This window comes from Triticum aestivum, chromosome 4D (genome assembly GCF_018294505.1).
Source record: "Triticum aestivum cultivar Chinese Spring chromosome 4D, IWGSC CS RefSeq v2.1, whole genome shotgun sequence".
Classification (NCBI taxonomy): domain Eukaryota; kingdom Viridiplantae; phylum Streptophyta; class Magnoliopsida; order Poales; family Poaceae; genus Triticum; species Triticum aestivum.
The window spans coordinates 120,138,224-120,160,835 of NC_057805.1; the positions used below are offsets into that span (position 1 = coordinate 120,138,224).

Genomic DNA, 22,612 nt, shown 5'->3' on the forward strand with positions numbered 1-22,612 from the left:
AACGGCGGCACCCGGCGGACGGCAGCACCTGGCGGGAGGGAGAGGAGCCGGGCGGGCGACGGACTGGAGGGGCAGAGTAGCGACGCCGAGACGAAGAAAAAATCGCGGCGGCGGCGGGACGGGATCGAGCACGAGTTGCGCGTGCGAAAAAGAGACCTAAAACTCTAATACCATGTTAGGAATAAGCAACTTGTATTACCATGAGGCCATAGGCCGATATATATATATACATGTACAGGTGTGGTACATATGCAGGAAACCCCTTATACTACGGGATAAATACAAAGGGGTATACATGACTTATATTATAACTCTAACAGGCACATCTATTTTCATAAAGCAAGAAAATTAGTAAATTGCAATTTATCTCTTATCTACTACATCCTCCCAATCCCTAATCTAACCCTCACTCAGATCAGCGGTGCCGCCTGCCAGGAGAGCTATTTACCCTCAAGTGTAGTCCATGACATGTATAATAAGAGGCTAATTACACATGTCAGCTTCTGGATCCATTGGATCCAATCAACTCCATTGCAGGAGACATATTTAGGCTTTTATCAATAGGGCCACTATTTTAGCCTAGTTCAATTAGGTTGCATTTTGTATTGATGTGGACTATGATGATCCAGTTTTCCCAAACAACTTTTGTCCATTTTTGTGTTCGGGTAACCAACTTTTGCCTGCGTTTGTGGCTATTTTACCACAGCAGATTATAAATAGTTCAGCACTGCACAGTTAGCAACGACAGACTGAGCCTTGCGAGCTGACTGCTTAGAACAGAAGTATACCTAAAATTATGTGCCATTGAAGTCTATAACAAATGAACATTTCCAAGCGGTCATGGAAGGAAACAATGCAATAGCAGGGATGCTCGGCAAGGAGGAAAGTGGCAGTGCATCCCGTGAATAGCAGCATGGTCTTAGTAGAGGGAGGCAAAGGAGTCATGAATTCGTACAAGCGGCGAGGAAGTTGCAGATCTGCGAGCGGAAAGATAATTTCCTCCCTTTGGTCACAAGAAGTTGATCTAAACCCCAGAGATGACACAGAATGGGTATACAAACACACGGTCTATCTGGCCTTGGGAAAGGTTCCCACGTGGTTCCAGGACCCCCGAGGGTTGTAAGCTGGATCAGGAGGAAGAGTTGACAAGATACAAGATATTGGGAGGAATATGACATTAGAGAAGATGTAGATCTCACTAGACAAGTTCTCTAGAAAAACACGACCAAATCAAGTTAAATAGTGGGAAGGGCCTGTACCATTATCTTTCATATAACAAGAAAGAATATAATATTCCTGGTCTGGTAATTGGAGATAATGTGCGTTTGGTATTTTAAAAACAACAACAAGAAGAACAAGAAGAAGAAGAAGAAGAACAACAACAAAGCCTTTAGTCCCAAACAAGTTGGGGTAGGCTAGAGGTGAAACCCATAAGATCTCGTGGCCAACTCATGGTTCTGGCACATGGATAGCAAGCTTCCACACACACCTGTCCATGGCTAGTTCTTTGGTGATACTCCAATCCTTCAGATCTCTCTTTACGGACTCCTCCCATGTCAAATTCGGTCTACCCCAACCTCTCTTGGCGTTATCCGCATGCTTTAGCCGTCCGCTATGCACTGGAGCTTCTGGAGGCCTGCGCTGAATATGCCCAAACCATCTCAGACGATGTTGGACAAGCTTCTCTTCAATTGGTGCTACCCCAACTCTATCTCGTATATCATCATTCCAGACTCGATCCTTCCTCATGTGGCCACACATCCATCTCAACATGCGCATCTCCGCCACACCTAACTGTTGAACATGTCGCCTTTTGGTCGTCGAACACTCAGCGCCATACAACATTGCGGGTCGAACCGCCGTCCTATAGAACTTGCCTTTTAGCTCGTGTGGCACTCTCTTGTCATAGAGAATGCCAGAAGCTTGGGGCCACTTCATCCATCCGGGTTTGATTCGATGGTTCACATCTTCATCAATACCCCCATCCTTTTGCAGCATTGACCCCAAATATCAAAAGGTGTCCTTCTGAGGCACCACCTGCCCATCAAGGCTAACCTCCTCCTCCTCGTGCCTAGTAGTACTGAAACCGCACCTCATGTACTCGGTTTTAGTTCTACTAAGCCTAAAACCTTTAGATTCCAAGGTTTGTCTTCATAACTCTAACTTCCTATTGACTCCCGTCCGACTATCGTCAACTAGAACCACATCATCCGCAAAGAGCATACACCATGGGATATCTCCTTCTATATCCCTTGTGATCTCATCCATCACCAAAGCAAAAAGATAAGGGCTCAAAGCCGACCCCTCATGCCAGTCCTATCTTAATCGGGAAGTCATCAGTGTCGACATCACTTGTTCGAACACTTGTCACAACATTATCGTACATGTCCTTGATGAGGGTAATGTACTTTGCTGGGACTTTGTGTTTCTCCAAGGCCCACCACATGACATTCCGCGGTATCTTATCATATGCCTTCTCCAAGTCAATGAACACCATATGCAGGTCCTTCTTTTGCTCCCTGTATCTCTCCATAAGTTGTCGTACCAAGAAAATGGTTTCCATGGTTGACCTCCCAGGCATGAAACCAAACTGATTTTTGGTCACGCTTGTCATTCTTCCTAAGCGGTGCTCAATGACTCTCTCCCATAGCTTCATTGTATGTCTCATCAGCTTAATTCCACGGTAATTAGTACAACTATGAACCCCTTGTCTTGAAGATTGGTACTAATATACCCCGTCTCCATTCTTCTTCTGGCATCTTGTTTGCCCGAAAAATGAGGTTAAAAAGCTTGGTTAGCCATACTATCTCTATGTCCCTGAGGCCTTTCCAGACCTCGATGGGGATACAATCAAGGCCCATCGCCTTGCCTCCTTTCATCCTTTATAAAGCCTCCTTGACCTCAGACTCCTGGATTCGCCGCACAAAACACCTGCTGGTATCATCTAAGGAGTCATCTAGTTCAATGGTAGAACTCTCATTCTCCCCATTGAACAGCTTGTCGAAGTGCTCCCGCCATATATGCTTAATGTCCTCGTCCTTCACCAGTAGTTGGTCATCTAAGGAGTCATCCAGTTCAATGGTAGAACTCTCATTCTCCCCATTGAACAGCTTGTCGAAGTGCTCCCGCCATATATGCTTAATGTCCTCGTCCTTCACCAGGAGTTGGTCTGCTCCTTTCTTGATGCATTTGACTTGGCCAACATCCCTCGTCTTCCTCTCCCGGATCTTGGCCATCTTATAGATGTCCCTTTCGCCTTCCTTCGTCCCTAACCACTGGTAGAGGTCCTCATACGCCCGACCCCTTGCTTCACTGACAGTTCGCTTTGCGGCTTTCTTCACCATCTTGTACTTCTCTATGTTGTCTGCACTCCTATCCAGGTATAGGCGTCTGAAACAATCTTTCTTCTCCTTAATCGCCTTCTGGACATCATCATTCCACCACCAGGTATCCTTAGAGTCGCTTCTCCTTCCCTCAGACACTCCAAACTTCGCCGTGGCCACCTTACGAATGCAAGTCGCCATCTTCATCCACACATTGTCCGCATCCCCTCGTTCCTCCCAAGGGCCCTCCTTAATGACCCTCTCCTTGAATGCCTTAGCTACCCCCCCCCCCCCCCCCCCCCACCATTTCGTTCTAGCGACTTTGGCACACTTATCCCGCTGGACACAAATCTGAAAGCGGAAGTCAGCAACCACCAGCTTATGCTGAGGGACAACACTCTCTCCAAGTATCACCTTACAATCTAGGCACATATCACCTTACAATCTAGGCACATATCACCTTACAATCTAGGCACGCACGCCTATCTTCTCTTCTTGAGAGGATGAAATCAATCTGGCTAGAGTGTTGATCACTACTAGAAGTCACTAGATGTGATTCTCTCTTTTTAAAGAGGGTGTTAGCTACGATCATGTCGTAGGCTAGAGCAAAGCTTAAGACATCTTCTCCTTGATTCGTGATGCCATAGCCAAAGCCCCCATGCACCCCTTCAAAACCTGTGTTAGATGTACTCACGTGGCCATTGAGGTCTCCTCCTATGAAGAGCTTCTCGCCAATCGGTACACTCCTAACCATGTCCTCCAGGCCTTCCCAGAACTCCCTCTTGGTGTTCTCTGAGGCCTACTTGCGGGGCATACGCGCTGATAACATTGAGAACTAAGTCCCCAACTACCAGCTTGACCTGGATATTCCGGTCCCAACGTCTCTTGACGTCTACCACTCCATACTTGAGGCTCTTGTTGATCAAGATGCCTACACCATTTCTGTTTACAGCTGTCCCCGTGTACCACAGCTTGAAGCCGGTATCCTCCACCTCCTTTGCCTTCCGTCCCCTCCATTTGGTTTCTTGGATGCAAAGGATATCAACACCTCTCCTCACGGCTCACCACTGCATCATCTAGCTCCCGAAGCTTCCCTGTCAGAGACCCTACGTTCCAGGTACCTATGCGGATCCTCCTTAGCTCCTAGGCTCGGCTAGCTTCCTTACCCTTCGCACTCGTCGAGTCAAATGCGAAGACCCTTGCTCATTTTCCACTACATCTGGGCGCCGATGTGGCGCGTCGCTGAGAGATTTTCTTAATTAATGTCGTGCTACCTTTTGTTGCTGCTGGTCATGTTGTATTTGACAGTAATTTCTGATTGCAAGCTTGTTAAATTTTTGCAGTCTAAGAAAAACTGCCGTCGTGGTGCTTTCTTTCAACATTTTGGAGAGGCCGTGCAGGAATGCAACGGTATTTTCTCAGTACTTACGTCTATCCAAGATCTGAACTTTCTAAATCTTGATATTTGCATAGTTTCTTGCAGGAATGTGTGACAACTGTGTTTCCAGTATTGAGCTCAAGGACATAGATGCTACCTGTATGATGATTCTACCATTTTAACACGGAACTACACATTATTTAATTATAGCAAAAATAAATAAATAGAGATATTGTTTTTTGTGCATGTGTGTTATCCTCTTGTCGATGATGGGTGGTTATGTGACTTCTTGTTCAGACCATACAAAAATCATTGTTTCACTTCTCCAAGAAATGCAACAAAATGACCAAAGAGCTACATTGCTGCAGCTAGTGGATAAGTTCAAAACAAAGTGGAAACATTCAGGTAAATGTCCTCGACTAATACTTTTCTGATTCCAGTAAGTTGCTGAATTCTGTATTTTATGTTCTTTGCCTGGTAAATGTTGCATCACACAAGAGTCTTAAAGTATCTCCTCTGAGCCGAGCTGACACTACAATTGGGAATGCTCAAGCAGGTTGTTCAAATGAAGCAGTTGATCTTAAGAAGGAGGAAATTGAGCAGCTGATTGTTCAACTTATACTTGACCGTGTTTTGGTATGTGTATCTCCATTTTCGAATCTTATGTTGGTCGACAAATCACTCCTATTGGACTCTCTTTTTGTAACAGTTCATGGTAATGCTAAATGTCTATTTATATGTAAAAACTTCATAAGAACTATCATGGCTAGGATTACAAAAACCAGTCATAGATGTGACCATGATGCTAAACATATTGAGCGCTATATTTTAATGTTGGAAATTATTAAATTACCTGAAAACATTTTTATGCTTTTAAACAATTGGTGCAACACATCTTTTGCTCTTTGCATGTCGCAACCACTTGTTGCATCTCCAATGTGGGGAATTACCTATATAATGCCACTGCATTTCACAATCTAAACATTGTAGTTTGAGCTGTTAAACATCTTTTTATTTGCCCCAATGACCTGGATTGGCAACGATTGCTAAAATTCATCCTTTTCCCTCCCAGAAAGAAGAATTTCAGCATACTGCATATACAACCAATGCATATGTTGTCTTAGGACCACTGTGGAAGCCAGCATTGCAAGGTAAATGATTCTTTTTCTTGCAACAGTTCATTTTACTTTATCATCATTCCATGGAAGTCATTGAGTACATGTAAAGGCACACATGCCACTGTCTCCATTGCTGGCTTGTTGCTAAAAGAATTACAAAATTCTTGTGGATTATGGTGTGAACACGCTTTCACTATGCAGGGAACAGACCGGTGAAGCTAACTAGTGCTATTCACTCTCAAGATAGTGGTGATAGATTCAAAAGTGCAAAGCGCAATCAGATGAGCAATTTGGAAGCTAAATTGGATGACCTGCGTAGAACCATCTCTTCTCGTAATGGGGGCGTATTCCCGCATGCAGTTCTTTCCACGGAGCAAATTTCCCTGCTAAACTGCCATACACCAACCACTATTGCCGAGGTAAATCTTGGTTTAACTTGTTATTGCCAGCTAAGTAGATTGCCAGTGCATCTCCAACATGTGCATTTTTTTTTCTATCTCGTGCAGCTAGAAAAGCTGATAGGGAAGGTAAAGACCGACAAGTACGGTAGCGACATCATTGAGGTGATGCGGTCAGAAACTGGCAGTGGAAAGGACAGTGGTGATGGAGCTAAGAGGCAAAAGAAAGATAAGGGTGTTGTTTTCGTTGAGAGTAGCGAGGAGGAAGGCTAGCATTACCATGGGTGAGTCAAGTGTGCATGCTCTGACAAGGTAATATACATTTGATTTGAGAGGGTATGTTAGGTAATGGTCTGGGCTGAAATGAATTTTCTTGTCATTTTTTGAAAATTAAATAGTTTTTCTGGTTTGTTTTGGGAATGGTTTCATTTGGATGGGCTGGAGTAGGCAGATGAGAAATAGTTTGGTTTGGTTCAGGCTGTGGAAGAGGACGTTTTAGTTTGGTCTTGGGTAGGCTGAAAGTTTTTGTTGTGAATTCCTTTCAACCTGTGGTTCCTGTTGGTCCCATAGTTTTGTGCCGGCTATTCACCAACCGAGCCAGAGTGGCCAATCGCTCTCCACCTCCGCATTCGGCATGTTCTGCTTGTCAGTGTCATCTTCTGGCTCTCCACCTCCGCATTCGGCGTGTTCTGCTTGTCAGTGTCATCTTCTGGCTCTCCACTCCTATGTCATCTGGTTCTCGTTGGCGGCGTGTACCCAACATCTTCTGCTAGGCCATACTTGTTCAACATTGGTTGATATGATTTACTGGACAATGTGGACATGCTCACCTCGACAGATCTGAGCAAGAGATTTTGTTCCTAATCATGCCCTTCATCTTCAGCTCACACCATATGGATTAGTGCTCTCTGACTGCTCCACGTGGATTGAACTGGACGTATATGTGTGGCATATATGTAATTCTTGTGGTGGTCAGAAGTGTAGTTCTTGATGCTACTATGAGCTCTTAGATCTTCCATGGGGTCTCTTTCCTGAAACTCTGGAGATTTTCAATTGATTGAGCTTGTTTCCATACAGTATAAGGTTTATATTAGTCGGGCCTTCTAGTTTTGTATCCTCTGGCAGTATTTGTTAACTGAAACTCTGCATTCATGATTCAAACTTATAGTAACCTAATCCAAGAGAGTTGCATTTCTGCGCATTATGCCATTGTTCTTCCTGTTGTAGCTGAAACAAACTTTCCCAGTGGGCGCACCTCATTGTTTCTATCCTTATTCTCTGTACTAGGCTTATTTTTTATTTATCAGATCACTTGATGTTTCAGGTGGGAGAGTGTTTAAACAAACCATCCTAGAGTAGTTGAACGGAAGTAAGCAATATTAGCAAATGAGGACGAATGACTGACAACACGACAGTAGATTTTACTGAGCTGGTTGCCAGGAAGATAAGACGGTGATCAGAAGGGTGTAGAAAGATGGAGCCTCTGCTCACACCAAATGGAGTGAAGCTGTAAAACCCTAGGAGGATTATGGTAACGAAGCAGACGTGTTGGTGTGACTTGACTAGTCGTGGTTGGCTGAAATAACATTTTTTGTTGCTATTACCATTTTTCTGGCTCGAGAATATTGATTCTTTCAGAGGCTATACTGCTGATCTGTAGTGCACCTGAATGTTTCATGCGAAAGGGGTGAACTCCACATCTAGGGTGTGAACACACAAAGACCGTGGCTTCCACTTTTTTTAAAAAGAATTATAAGGCGTCCACATTTTGGTCTGAACATCGCTTCCTGGACAGTTTGATTGTTTGATCGGTTCGGCCGTGTGGTGTCGAGTGCACTGGTGGCTGGTGGTGTAGATTGGATTATGGATTTGTGGGAGCTAAGGGCATCACCAAAGCGGATCCTCAAACCTTCACTATATGTCTGGATCATAATGTCCGGATCACTTTTGCCATCCGACGGGGGCTGCATATGTCTACTTAGCAAAAGAGACAAGACAAGCATGTCATGGCTAAAGAATGTTAGAGCTAACGAACATTTCGTTGCGTATGAAAGAGTGTTAGAAATAATCATTACCCTTTAAAATAAAGTGCTAAAGAACGTTATTCCTACTCATTTAATCATGTAAGCATGGCATAGCTCGGTCTTCCTAACATAAAGTATAAATCATGATCACCCCGGTGCCAGACCAAGCTACTGTATCATACTTTTTCTCGGTTAGTTTTTTCAACTTCACTCAATACATGAGCGTGAGCCATGGACTTAGCACTTTGGATGGCAAGAAGAATGTTGATAGGGGTCTATAAGGAAAGATTTTTTTTTGAGAAAGTCTCGCATCAACTCGACGGATTGTTAGGCAATGTAGAGGCTTACAATCGATATTAATGCGAGGGGTAGGGATTACCATGCAACAGATGCAGTAGAGCTATAAGTGTATGAAAGCTCTCTATATGAAACTAAGTGGTGTGCATCCAACTTGCTTGATCCTGAAGACCTTGAGCATTTGAGGAAGCTCGTCGTATAGGAATATACAAGCCAAGTTATATAATGTAAAAATCCCACTAGTATATGAAAGCGACAAATCATGAAGATTCTATATGAAGAGCATGGTGCTACTTTGAAGCAAAGTGTGAAAAAAGGATAGTAGTGTTGCCCCTTTCTCCTTTTCTCTCATTTTTTTCTTTTCATTTTTCTTTTTTTGTTGGGCTCTTTTGGCCTCTTTTTTATATCCTCACTGGTAAGGACAACATTCTAATAATGATGTTCATCACACTTTTATTTACTTACAACTCGATAAACTAAAAGAATATGATTCTATATAAATGCCTCTGCAGTGTACGAGGATGTGCAATGATCTAGCGTAACATGTATAACAATAATGAACAGCGGCTTTGCCACAAAATACCATGTTAGCTCTATATGATTATGCAAAGCAATATGACAATGAATGCTCAAATCATGTAAACAATAACCGTGGAAGTTGCATGACAATATATCTCAGAATGGCTATGGAAATGTCATAATAGGTAGGTATGGTGGTTGTTTTGAGAAAATATATAGTAAGACTTATGTGTGATAGAATGCATCATATCACGAGATTTGGATGCACTAACGAAGTTTGCACCAAGTCTTGAGGTGAGAACGAGCAATGCACGACACCGAAGAGGGTAGGAAAATATGGAAGGGTGGAAGTGCTTGTAGTTCACAAACTCACATTAGTCATAAATAACTCAAGTACTTTTGTGAAAGTCTAGAAGCCCTTGAAGCAGAGTATTACTTGCATTCCCCTAGGAAGGAGGTTGGGAGGAGTTAACCATCACGCGTCCTTGAGTTGGACAACACAAAGGATCTCAATCAAGGATAAATTACGCTCCAACTTCCTGGCCATGCCATGACCGACATTTTTGATGGGGAACGTTGCATGGAAAAAAAAATCCTACAAAACACCCAAGATATATCCTATGGAGATGCTAGCAACGACAGGGGGAGTGTCTACATACCCTTGTTGACCGAAAGCGTCAACGATCTAAAGATCGTGGTTGGCGTAGTCGTACTCCTTCGGGATCCAATCCGATCCGAGCACCGAACGAACATCACCTCCGAGATGTCCACACGTACGGCTCGGTGACGTCTCCGCCTTCTTGATCTAGCAAGGGAGGGTGGAGAAGTATATGGGATCAAGGCCAACACGACGACGTGGTGGTGGTGATTGCAACAGAACTCCGACAAGGCTTCGCTAAGCAGCTGCACGGAGGAGGAGGAGGATATGGGAGAGGGGGCGGCCAAGGGTTGAAGGGTGCAGCCCCCTATGCCTCCCCACTATTTATAGGGGTGAGGGAGGGGGCGGCCAACCCTAGCCCCTCATCCAAGGGAGGGGCGGCGGCCCAAGGAGGTGGCTTCCCCCAAGCCAAAATATGACTTCCATATATAAATCTTTACCTCCGGACCGTTTCGGAGCTCCTCGTGATGTCTCGAATCCCATTCGGGACTCCGAACTACTTTCATACTTCACCATATGAATATCCCAATACTACCCTAGCGTTACCGAACGTTAAGTGTGTGACCCTATGGGTTCGAGAACATGCAGACATGACCGAGCCCCATCTCCGATCAATAATCAATAGCAGGACCTGGATGCCCATATTGACTCCCACATATTCAGCGAAGATCTTTATCAGTTGAACCACGATGGCGAGGATTCAATTAATCCTGTATACAATTCCCTTTGTTCTGCAATATGTTACTTGCCCGAGATTCGATCGTCGGTATCTCCATACCTAGTTCAATCTCATTACCGACAAGTCTCTTTATTCATTCCGTAATACAAGATCCCGTGACTAAACTCATTAGTCACATGCTTGCAAGCTATTCACGATGTTGTATTACCGAGAGGGCCCAGCGATATATCTCTCTATCACACGGAGCGACAAATCACAGTCTCGATCTATGCAAACCAACAAACACTTTCTGAGATACCTGTAGAGCACCTTTATGATCACCCAGTTACAAAGTGATGTTTGATAGCTCACAAAGTATTCTTCCAGCATTCAGGAGTGGCATGATCTCATGGTCTAAGAAACAAATACTTGACATGAAGAAAATTGTAGCAAATAAACTAAGTGACACGATCTAAAGCTAAGTTTATGGTTGGGACTGTCCATCATATCATTCTCCCAATGATGTGATTCCGTTATCAAATGACAACTCATGTCTATGGTTAGGAAACCTTAACCATCTTTGATCAACGAGCTAATCTAGTAGAGGCTCACCAGGGGCACTATGTTGTTTATGAATCCACACATGTATTTAAGTTTCTGGTCAATACAATTCTAGCATGGATAATAAACATTTATTATGAACGGGGAAATATGATAATAGCTTCTTTATTATTGCTTCGAGGGCATATTTCAAACAATTTTAATAAATAGGACATCACGAACCTTAGCATTGATATTTTACTAAGCAATGATTATCAACTAGTAAACCTTCATATTGTAACCTTAATATCGTTAATCACATGCATCATATTAAGTGATCTACATGCAACTTTTTATTATACCACCGTTATATACCTATTATTTTTGGATTAACCATATAGCTCATGAAAATTACCACTTCCTATTTAACTCTCAAAAAGATATAAGTAAAGCAAGAGAGTGCAAAAAAATTCTATAAGATAATTCTTGCCATGCTCAAAAGATATAAGCGAAGAACATAGATCATTCTATAAATTTAAGATGAATGTGTGTCTCTCCTAAAAGGTGTAATCATGAAACATTGATTGTGTAAGTAAGCAAACAAATCTAAAAAGCAAAAGACTCTCCAAGAAAAACACATATCATGTGACGAATAAAAATATAGCTCCAAGTGATATTGCTGATAGATTGAAGGTGAAAGAGGGGATGCCTTCCAGGGCATCCCCAAGCTTAGATACTTGGATCTTCCTTGAATATTACCTTGGAGTGCCTTGGGCATCCCCAATATTAGGGTCTTGCCGCTCCTTATCTTCTTTCATCGCCATCTCACCCAAAACTTGAAAACTTCGACCACACAAAACTCAACAAAACCTCATGAGATCCATTAGTATAATAAAATAAATCATTAACTTAGGTACTATCATAAATAGATTCATAATTGTTCTTACATAATGCCTATTTTTTTAATCATCTCTATAGCTTATACCTCCTATACAATCCATAGAAACATCAGAATAAGCACAGTATGCAATAAAAACAAAATCGGTCTAAAACAGAACAATACGTAATGATGGATTTTTTAGTCATACTTTTGTAACTCCAAAAATTGTGAAATTATCTCTGTTTTAAGCAATGAGCTCGGGCACATAAGCAAATCCTTGCTTCCCTCTATGAAGGGCCTATCTATTTATTTTTCATGTTGAGTCAATTCCATCTATCTTTCTTTTGGCACCATGTACTGAGTATGGGGATCTCTCTTAGCTTTGCATGCATTTTTCTAATAGAAATTTGTTGAGCATTGTATAAGTATGTTGGTTGTCTTCAAATTGGGGTACCTAGTTGTCATCTTTAATTCACTGTTTTCTTTATGTTTGCAATATAATCTTGAAAGGTTGCGAGATACTTCATTACCACATTATGATATGTTAAACTTATTAGAATGGTGTTACTTGTTATTAGATTATCATTGCCTATGTTATCAAATGTTTTGTTCTATTCGAGCATTCATAAATTATTTCCTTTTATCATTTACATACTCAAGGACGAGCAGGAATTAAGCTTGGGGATGCTGATACGTCTCCAACGTATCTATAATTATGAAGTATTCATGCTATGTTTACGATAATTTTACATGGTTTTAGTGCACTTTTATATTATTTTCATGGACTAACCTACTAATCTAGTGCCCAGTGCCAGTTCCTGGTTTTTTGCCTATTTATTTGTTTCACAGAAAAACCAAACCAAACAAAGTCCAAACACGATCAAAATTTGCAGTGATTTTTTATGGACAAGAAGAGACCCAGGAAGCTTTAGGGAAGTACTAGAAGGTGCCCAGGGGACCGACAAGCTCAAGGGGCGCGCCACCTGAGGTTATGGGGTCCTCACGAACCCCCTCGCATGAATCCAACGCTAAAAAATCTTATATATTCGGAAACCCCTGAAAGTTGACCTAGATGAGTTTTTCCGCCGCCGCAAGCCTCTGTTCCGAAGCGATCTCATCTGGAGCCCTGTTCCGGCACCCACCCGGAGGGGGAAAGACATCACTAGAGGCCATCTTCATCATCCCTGTTGCTTCCATGATGAGGAGGGAGTAGTTCACCCCCGGGGATGAGGGTATGTACCAATAGCTATGTGTTTGATCTCTCTCTCTCAATCTGTCATGTTCTTGATTTGGCAGGATCTTAATGTATCATGAGGTTTGGTAATATAGTTGGATCATATGAAGTTCTTCCCCTCTATATCTTTTGTGGTGAAGTGAGTATTACTCTTTGAGGTCTTTTTGTGATCGAATTGAATACGCTGGATTTGAGATCACTTGATGTATGTCTTGCTTGTGGATACCCGTGGTGACAATAGGGTAATCTATTGAGATCACTTGATGTATCTTTTGGTAATCAACTTGCGGATTCTCGTGGTGACATTGGGGTAATATAGGCATAGAGGTTGATACATGTATTCATCCTACTTTTTTTGATAAGACACTTTGAGGATAGTATATGATTCAATTATGTTAGTACTGTCGACAGATAGCACTAGTGAAAGCATGAACCCTAGGCCTTGTTTCCAAGCAATGCAATACCGTTTGTGATCATTGCTATTACTTGTTACCTTATTGTTTTTATTATTTCAGATTATAAAAAATCTATATCTACTATATATACTACACCTGTATCACCATCTCTTCGCTGAACTAGTGCACCTATACAATTTACTACTATATTGGGTGTGTTGGTGTAGTACTAAAAACGGTTGATCTCAGGTAGGGGGTCCCGAGCTGTGGATCTAGGGTCGATGGTGAACAGGAGACAAGGGACACAATATTTGCCCAGGTTTGGGCCCTCTCGAAGAGGTAAAACCCTACGTCCTGCTGGATTTTATTGATGATGGAGTATCGAGTATAGATTGATCTACCTCGAGATCATATATTGTGTTCTAAACCCTAAGGCTGGTAATTCTGATTGTGTCTCTACGGACTAACCCCACGGTTTATATAAGCACCGGGGGTATCTAGGGTTACACATGGTCAGTTACCAACTAGGAATATGTGCATGGACAACTGAAGTAGTCCTTGAAGTACACGCCAAGTTTCGGTAGAGTCTATCTTGATTACGCTGGGGTTCGAGGCTTCTAGAGTCCCTCCTTGCGAGATCGGTAGGTCATAAGCTCGACCCATGGACTGTGGGCCAACTAGGTTGGTACCCCTTAGTCCAGGACACCGTTAGTAGCCCGTGAACTTGTCTTCAAAGCCAGAGTCATCATTCTTCCTTGGGCTAATGTCTTCGACTTGGAGATGTCGGCTTGACAGGCGAGTTCTCCTTTCTAGGTAGCCTTCATGCAAACCCGAAATCTACTTCATTCAAAGCAATTACCGAGCTGCCCCTTAACGGGACCTGATACGTCTCCAACGTATCTATAATTTTTATTGTTGCATGCTATTATATTATCAGTTTTAGATGCTTTATATGCTATTTTATATTAGTTTTGGGAACTAACCTATTAACCCAGTGCCCAGTGCGAGTTCCTGTTTTCTGCATGTTTTTGGTTTTTAGGAAGTCAATACCAAACAAAGTCCAAACACGATAAAACTTTACGATCATTTTTTCTGGACCAGAAGGGACCCTAGAAGCCTTGGAGGAGACTGGGGGAGCTACGGGAGCGTCACAAGCTCACCAGGCGCACCCCCAGGGGGACGCCCCTGAGCTTGTGGGACCCATGGATCTCCGTTTGACCTAATTCCAACTCCATAAATTCGTATAAATCCTGAAACCAACAGAGAGCCACCCGAAAGACTTTTTCCGCTGCCGCAAGCTTCTATTATTCCGCGGTCATCTAGAGACCTTTTCCGGTACTCTACTGGAGGGGGAATCGATCACGGGGGGGGGGGGGGGCTTCTACATCAACCTTGCTTCCCTCCAGTGATGTGTGAGTAGTTTAACACAGACCTACGGGAACATAGCTAGTAGCTAGATGGTTTCTTCTCTCTTTGATCTTCAGTACAATGTTCTCCATGATCTCCATGGAGTTCTATCTGATGTAATGTTCTTTTGCGGTGTGTTTGTTGAGATTCGATGAATTGTGGGTTTATGATCAGATTATTCATTGAAAGTAATTGAGTCTTTTCTGAACTTTATTATTAATGATTTTTATAGCTTTCTATTCCTCTCCGATCTATCCATTTGGTTTGGCCAACTAGATTGATTTATCTTCAGTGGGAGAGGTGCCTTGTAATGGGTTCAACCTTGCGGTGTCCTCACCTAGTCACAGTAGGGGCAGCGAGGCTTGTAATTGTATTGTTGCCATTAAGGGTAAAACGACGGGGTTTATTCATATTGCTTGAGTTTATTCTGTCTGCATTATGTCATCTTGCTTAAAGCATTACCATGTTTGTCATGAACTTAATACCATATATGCATGCTGGATAGTGGTCGATTGGTGGAATAATAGTAGTAGATGCAGAATCGTTTCGGTCTACTTGCCACAAACGTAATGCCTATATACATGATCATTGCCATGAATAACATCATAACTATGCACTTTTCTATCAATTGCCCAATAGTAATTTGTTCACCCACCATATGCTATGTTTCAAGAGAGAAGCCTTTAGTGAAAATTATGGCCTCGAGGTCTACTTTTATCATATTACTAAAACCAAAAATACCTTGATGCAATTTATTAACTTTTATTTTATTTTGCAATTCATATATGTACCACTACCAGATTTGATCCTTGTAAGTAACGAGTTCAAGGGGATCTACAACCCTCTTGGCCGCGTTGGGTGCAAGTATTTGCTCTTGTGTGTGCAGGTGTTGTTCACTAGGCTTTGTGTGATTCTCCTATTGGTTCCATAACCTCGGTTCTCATTGAGGGAAATACTTATCATCTACTATATTGCTCCACCCTTCCTCTTCGAGAAAAATCCCAACGCAGCTCACAAGTAGCAGAAAGACTTTTTGGTGCCGTTGCCAGGGAGACATCATAAAAATCCTACAAGTACCTACTTTTTATTTGCTTTTATTAGTCTCGTCAAAAATATCAAAAAACACAAAAATATTTTACTTTTTTAGTTTGCTTGTTTGCTTGCTCTGTCACTATGTCTCAAGAAAACACTATGTTGTGTGACTTCTCAAATACTAATAATAATGATTTTATTAGTGCTCCAATTGCTTCTCCAACCACTAGTGTGGAGTCATATGATATTAATGCCGCATTGCTAAATCTTATTTTGAAAGATCATTTTTCTGGTAACCCTAATGAAGATGTTGCATCCATCTTAATACCTTCGCTGAATTATGTGATATGCAAAAGAAAAAAGACGAGGATAACGATATTGTTAAGTTGAAATTATTTCCTTTTGCGCTAAGAGATCATGCAAAAACTTTGTTTTCATCCTTGCCTCACAATAGTATTGATTCATGGGATAAATGTAAGGATGCTTTTATTGCCAAGTATTTCCCCCCGCTAAGATTATATCGCATAGAAACAAAATCATTAACTTTAAGCAACTTGAGCAAGAACATGTTGCACAATCTTGGGAGAGAATGAATTATTTTTTTGCGGAAAAACTTTCAATCTATTCATCTTCAATCATGGTAGTACAACGGACACTAGAAATAATAAAAATTACATCCAGAACTGTAGACCACCTAGCAACGACTACAAGCACTGAAGCGAGCCGAAGGCGCGCCGCTGTCATCGCCCCTCCCTCGCCCGAGCCGGGCAAACATTGTTGTAGTAGACAGTCGGGAAGTCGTCGTGCTAAGGCCCCATGGAACCAACGCACCAGAATAGCAACCACCGCAGATGAAGAGTGTAGATCAAAAGGATCCAACCTGAAGACACACGAGCGAAGACGAACGGCGAACAGATCCGAGCAAATCCACCAAAGACAGATCCGCCGGAGACACACCTCCACACGCCCACCGATGATGCTACACACATCACCGGAATGGGGACTAGACGGGGAGACCTTTATTCCATCTTCAGGGAGCCGCCACCGTCTCGCCTTCCTGAGCAGGACACAAACCCTAACAAAGCTCGAAAAAAGATATGAAAGCGGAGCCCTCCTGCCGGCAAGGGCCGAGATCCACTCCGCCTCCATGGCCCTAAGGCCACCGGAGACGGGACGGACCGGCGGCGGTGGGAGGCAAAGAACCCTAGTTTTGGGGAGGCGGCGGCTGGGTAGGGAGAGAATGAAATTAATGATTAGAAATTGTCCCACTCATGGATTAAGCTGATGGATGATAATACTAAACTTTTATGCGGGACTAATCTTTGTGTCGAGAAATATTCTAGACTCTGTTGCAGGTGGCACCTTTATGGGAATTACATTAGGAGAAGCCACAAAGCTTCTTGATAATATTGTGACAAATTATTATCAATGGCTAGAAACATGTATAGAATTGCTCATGATGTGGAAACTCTTAAAATTAAAATTATGCCACATAAAATGGATGCTACTGAAACCGTAAAGTCCATTCAAGTTACCATGAATTGAAGTAGAGAAAGAATCACAAGGATTAGAGCTAAGCGAGAGTTCCTAGAAAAAGCGATTCCACCCGGGTTTTATCATAATCTTGATGAAGATGTTAAAAAGATTGATGTGGAACCCATTGAAACTTTGTTTCAAAACTTGATAAAAAGGGACTGGAGACGAGTCAACTTTAGTTAGAAGGCGTCCCAATTGTTCGAAGGGTGACGATCTTAAAGATAAAAATGATAAAAGTGGGTTTGAAGAGTTCAAGACTTTAAATAGTGATGTGCCCACTACTTTGGATTACAAGGACTTTAATTATGATAATTGCTATTTGATTGAATGTATTTCCTTGTTGAAATCCATGATGAACTCGCCTAATGCTTATGAACAAAATAAAGCTTTTACTAAACATGTTGTAGAAGCTATGATTAAAGCTCATGAAGAAAAGCTAGAATTGGAGGTTTCTATGCCTAGGAAATTACATGATGAATGGGAACCTACTATTAAGGTTACAATCAAAGATTATGAATGTAATGCTTTGTGTGATCTGGGTGCAAGCATCTCCACTATACCAAAATCTTTATGCGACGTGCTAGGTCTCACCAATATGGATGAATGTTCCCTTAACTCGTATTTATAGGATTCAACTATTAAGAAACCATTGGGTAGAACAAATGATGTTCTTATACTTGCTAATAGAAATTATGTGCTGCTACTTGTGAGCTGTGTTGGGATTTCCTCGAAGAGGAGAGGATGATGCAGTACAGTAGAGATAAGTATTTCCCTCAGTTATAAAACCAAGGTCATCAATCTAGTAGGAGAACAAAGCAACACTATGTAAACAACACCTGCACACAAACGACAAATACCTGCAACCCAACGCGTAGAGGGGTTGTCAATCCCTCAACGGCTATGAGCAAGATTAAATTGTGTTGGTTTTGGTAGATAGATCTGACAAAAATACAAAATAAAATAAATAAAAGAAAATTGCAGCAAGGTATTTTTGGTTTTAATATATGATAGAAAATAGACCAGGGGCCATAGTTTTCACTAGAGGCTTCTCTCGAGAAAATAGCATACTGTGGGTAAGCAAATTACCGTTGGGCAACTGTCAGAAAAGAAAATAATTGCGACGATCCAAGGCAATGATCATTTATATAGGCATCACGTCCAAGATTACTAGACCGACTCCTGCTTGCATCTACTACTATTACTCCACACATCGACCGCTATCCAACAAGCATTTAGTGTATTAAGTTCATCAAAGAACAGAGTAATGCCTTAAGAAAGATGACATGATGTAGACAAGATAAACTCATGTATGAAATAAATCCCATCTTGTTACCCTTAATAGCAACAATACATGCGTGTCATGTCTCTTTTTGTCACTGATATTGAGCACCGCAAGATCGAACCCATCAGAAAACACCCCTTCCCATGGCAAGATAAATCAATCTAGTTGGCCAAACCAAACCAATAAATCGGAGAAGAAATATGAGGCTATAACAATCATGCATAAAAGAGTTCAGAGAAAACGCAAATAATATTCGTGGATAGATCTGATCATAAACTCACAATTCATCGGATCCCAACAAACACACCGCAAAAAGTCATTACATCAAATAGATATCCAAGAACACCTAGGAGAGCATTGTATTGAAGATCAAAAAGAGAGATGAAGCCATCTAGCTACTAACTATGGACCCATAGGTCTATGGTAAACTACTCACGCATCATCGGAGGGGCAGCAAGGACGATGAAGAACCCCTCCGTGATCATTTCCCCCTCTGATAGTGCCGGAAAAGGCCTCTAGATTGGATCTCGTGGTTCTAGAACTTGCGGTGGCAGAAAAAGTATTTCGTGGACTCCCTGATAGGTTTTGGGATTTTAGAGTATTTATAGAGGCGAAGGTAGGTTAAACGGGGGCTCGTAGGCCCCACTACCCACCAGGGCGCGCCAGAGGCCCCTAGCGTGCCCTGGTGCCTAGTGGGCCACTTCCTCATCTTCTCGTGACCTCCAGAAGCTTCCAGGGTCTCTTATCGCTAGAAAAAATCTTCAAAAAGTTTCGTGGCATTTGGACTTTGTTTGGTACTGATATTGTGCAAAGTAAAAAATAAGAAAAAAACATCAACTCGCACTGGGCGCTAAGTTAATAGGTTAGTCCCAAAAAATGGTATAAAGTTGCCTGTAAATGTATATAAAACATCCAAGATTGATAATATAATAGCATGGAACAATCAAAATTATAGATACGTTGGAGACGTATCAAGCATCCCCAAGCTTAATTCCTGCTCGTCCTCGAGTAGGTAAATGATAAAAATAGAATTTTTGATGTGGAATGATACCTAACATATTCATCATATATTCTTTTCTTTGTAGCATGGACATTTGGACTTGAATGATTCAAAGCAATAGTCTAATTTGACATGAAAACATCAATACTCAAGCATATCAACAAGCAACTATGTCTTTCCAAATATCAACGCTGAAGAAAGTTACCCCTAGCCCATTATGCTTAATCATTGATCCATTCATGAAACACTCTCAAATATTATCTACATCCAATACACAAGCATGACAATAGTGTTCCCTAGCTGGTGCTTTATAAGACAAGATGGAGACTCAACATAAAAAATAAAAATTGCACAAAAGTAAACAGATAGGCCCTTCGCAGAGGGAAGCAGAGATTTGTAGAGGTGCCAGAGCTCATAGCTTAAATTGATAGATAAAATTGTTTTGAGAGGCATGCTTTTCCTATCAACGAAAACTACCGAGAATTCCAAATATCTTCCATGCTAGATAAATCATAGGTGGTTCCCAAACAAAAAGTAAATTTCATTTCGTTTCCACCATTCTTTCACAATCCAAGGCTAGCCGCATCCACGGGTGCCTTTTATACCAACACTTTCCAAAGAATTTATTATCATAGCATTTTTTTCATTTTGGGACTGGGCATCCCTATTACCTGTCACACTCTCGTGCAATGACAAGTGAATAAACACTCATCGTGAGAATAAAATACATAGCATGGAAAATATTGGCCACCCCCTGCCGCTTCATGAGCGGTACAGGCACACAAAACAGAAATTCATTTTGTAGAGTTGGCACATACAAATTTACTTGGAACGGCATGGAAATACCGCATATAGGTAGGTATGGTGGACTCATTGGCACAACTTTAGGTTGAAGGAATTGGATGCACAAGCAGTATTGCCGCTTAGTACAAGTGAAGGCTAGCAAATAGATTGAGAAGCGACAAACCAAAAAATGAGAACGGTCATAAACGTGCATTGTAGCAACCAGACCTCAAACAGTCTGTGCTGCTGTGCACCAGTGTCATCCCTGGATCAGTAATGCTGACACGCACAGTACAAATGGAGGATTTATAACAGAGTAGCAATCACACACTTTTTACAACGAATATCTCAAGAGAGAAATAAGTATGACAAATATGGCTTAAGGCCATCTAAAAACGATAACAACGGAAGACTTGGAAGATAAGTGAGTCCATCAACTCCAACGGCATCACTGAGTATAAGACCACGACCTAAGGCACCTTACTCGTCGTCTGAAAAGTCTGCAACATGAAACGTTGCAGCCCGAAAACGGGTCAGCACATGGAATATGCTGGCAATGTAACACATAGAGAGTAATGAATATAATAATGCTATACTACATGCATATATGGCTGGTAGAAGGCTCTATGGTTACAGTTTTGCGAAAAGCTAATTTTTCCCTACTGCAAAGGAATAAATTTTATTTAACTATCATGGTGGTTGTTAAACATTGAGATGGTTGACAGCATCTCAATCCCAATTAAGTATCATCATTAACCCAACAAAATTAATTAAAGTAACATGATGAGATTCACATGATAATCCAAATACTAGATACTCAAGATATCCATAACCGGGGACACGGCTAATCATGATTAGTTTGTACACTCTGCAGAGGTTTGCGCACTTTTCCCCACAAGACTCGATCGCCTCCGCTTGATTCTCGCACTACATGTTGTTTGAGAAACGGATGACCGAGACACAGTCTTTCAGAAGTGTTTGCACCTTACGAACGGGTAGACCGTTACACCTACTTTCCCCTACATCTGCTAGTCTACCACTGTAAGAGTTCACACAACTTAATCAACTATGCTAGAGCCCATAATAGCTTGTGGCTACACACGGAAGTTTCTAGCATGAATAATCTCATGATCCCTTTGAACCTGGGTGGCGGTCCAAAAGAAAAACAGGCAATCCTGGAATACCCAGGTACCTCAATCCACCCAGATGTGAGTTTTAGTTGCCACCTTAAGGTTGACCATTAATTAACAATCTCACATCTGTCATGGTAACACTCAAACCCAATCCACGTCTACTAGCATAGCATAGCAATATGAGCAAACGTAGAAGTAACTCCCAAGGTTTGATAACAAAACAGGTAATAGGTACTACCTCAACTACTTCCCAATACCCACAATTTAATTAGATCCTAATCATGCAATTGTTTGAGGATTGGTCTAATGCAATAAAACTGGGTAGTAAAAGAGGTATGATCAAAGTGTTACTTGCCTTGCTGATGATCCGTGAAACCTAGAGATTCGAAGTAGCAAGCGGCGCACTTCGGGTACTCTATCGCAAACAAACAAGCAAACAATAAGCACTCATCTAATGCACAGGTAAAACTCAAATAAAGATCTAACCAGAAAGTTCAACTTAAGAACTCCGGTTTGCAAAAAGAATCGAATCAAACGAAGCAACAAAAGTCAAACGGCGAAAGAAACAAGCTTCATTTACTAATCTGGATCTAAGTCAAATTTTACATTAGCAAAAACTTGTTTGAATAGGTTAAACGGAAAGAGAATTTCGAGACGAAACTCTAGGCGCTTGAATCGCCTGATTCCGATAAACGAGCTAAAAGATAAACTAAAACGAAAAACAGATCAGAAATCGCGATCTGGGAAATCGCGGAAAATCCGACGAAAAAGAAAACTGACGAACAGTCAAACGAACGGACGTTCGTTAACTGCGGCTAACCGGTGAACACGTTCGTTAAACGAACGGATCGGTGAACGTTCACTAACTAACTAAACCAAAAAAAATAAACCAATCTAATAAAAAACCTAGGGTTTCAAAAAAAACCGAGGCGGTTTAAAAAAAACCGGACGGTCGGCGGCGGCTGCGGCTACCTCGTCGGGCAACTCCGGCGGGGCTCGGGGGGGGGGGTGCGGCGA

At 41.8% G+C, this 22,612-nt stretch overlaps 1 protein-coding gene across 2 annotated transcripts in view; it reads left to right on the forward strand.

Moving 5' to 3' along the window:
* The window catches only part of LOC123096715 (ATP-dependent DNA helicase Q-like 2), a 28,037-nt gene extending 20,042 nt beyond the window's left edge, over positions 1-7,995 (forward strand). For both annotated transcript variants that reach the window (XM_044518476.1, XM_044518475.1), the window contains exons 15-22: positions 4,667-4,733; positions 4,807-4,860; positions 4,999-5,106; positions 5,258-5,337; positions 5,774-5,852; positions 6,021-6,238; positions 6,326-6,529; positions 7,542-7,995. In XM_044518476.1, the coding sequence (XP_044374411.1) occupies positions 4,667-4,733; positions 4,807-4,860; positions 4,999-5,106; positions 5,258-5,337; positions 5,774-5,852; positions 6,021-6,238; positions 6,326-6,490 (771 nt within the window). In that variant the 3' untranslated portion in view covers positions 6,491-6,529; positions 7,542-7,995. The remainder of the gene's footprint in view (positions 1-4,666; positions 4,734-4,806; positions 4,861-4,998; positions 5,107-5,257; positions 5,338-5,773; positions 5,853-6,020; positions 6,239-6,325; positions 6,530-7,541) is intronic.
* Positions 7,996-22,612: the final 14,617 nt, after the last annotated feature.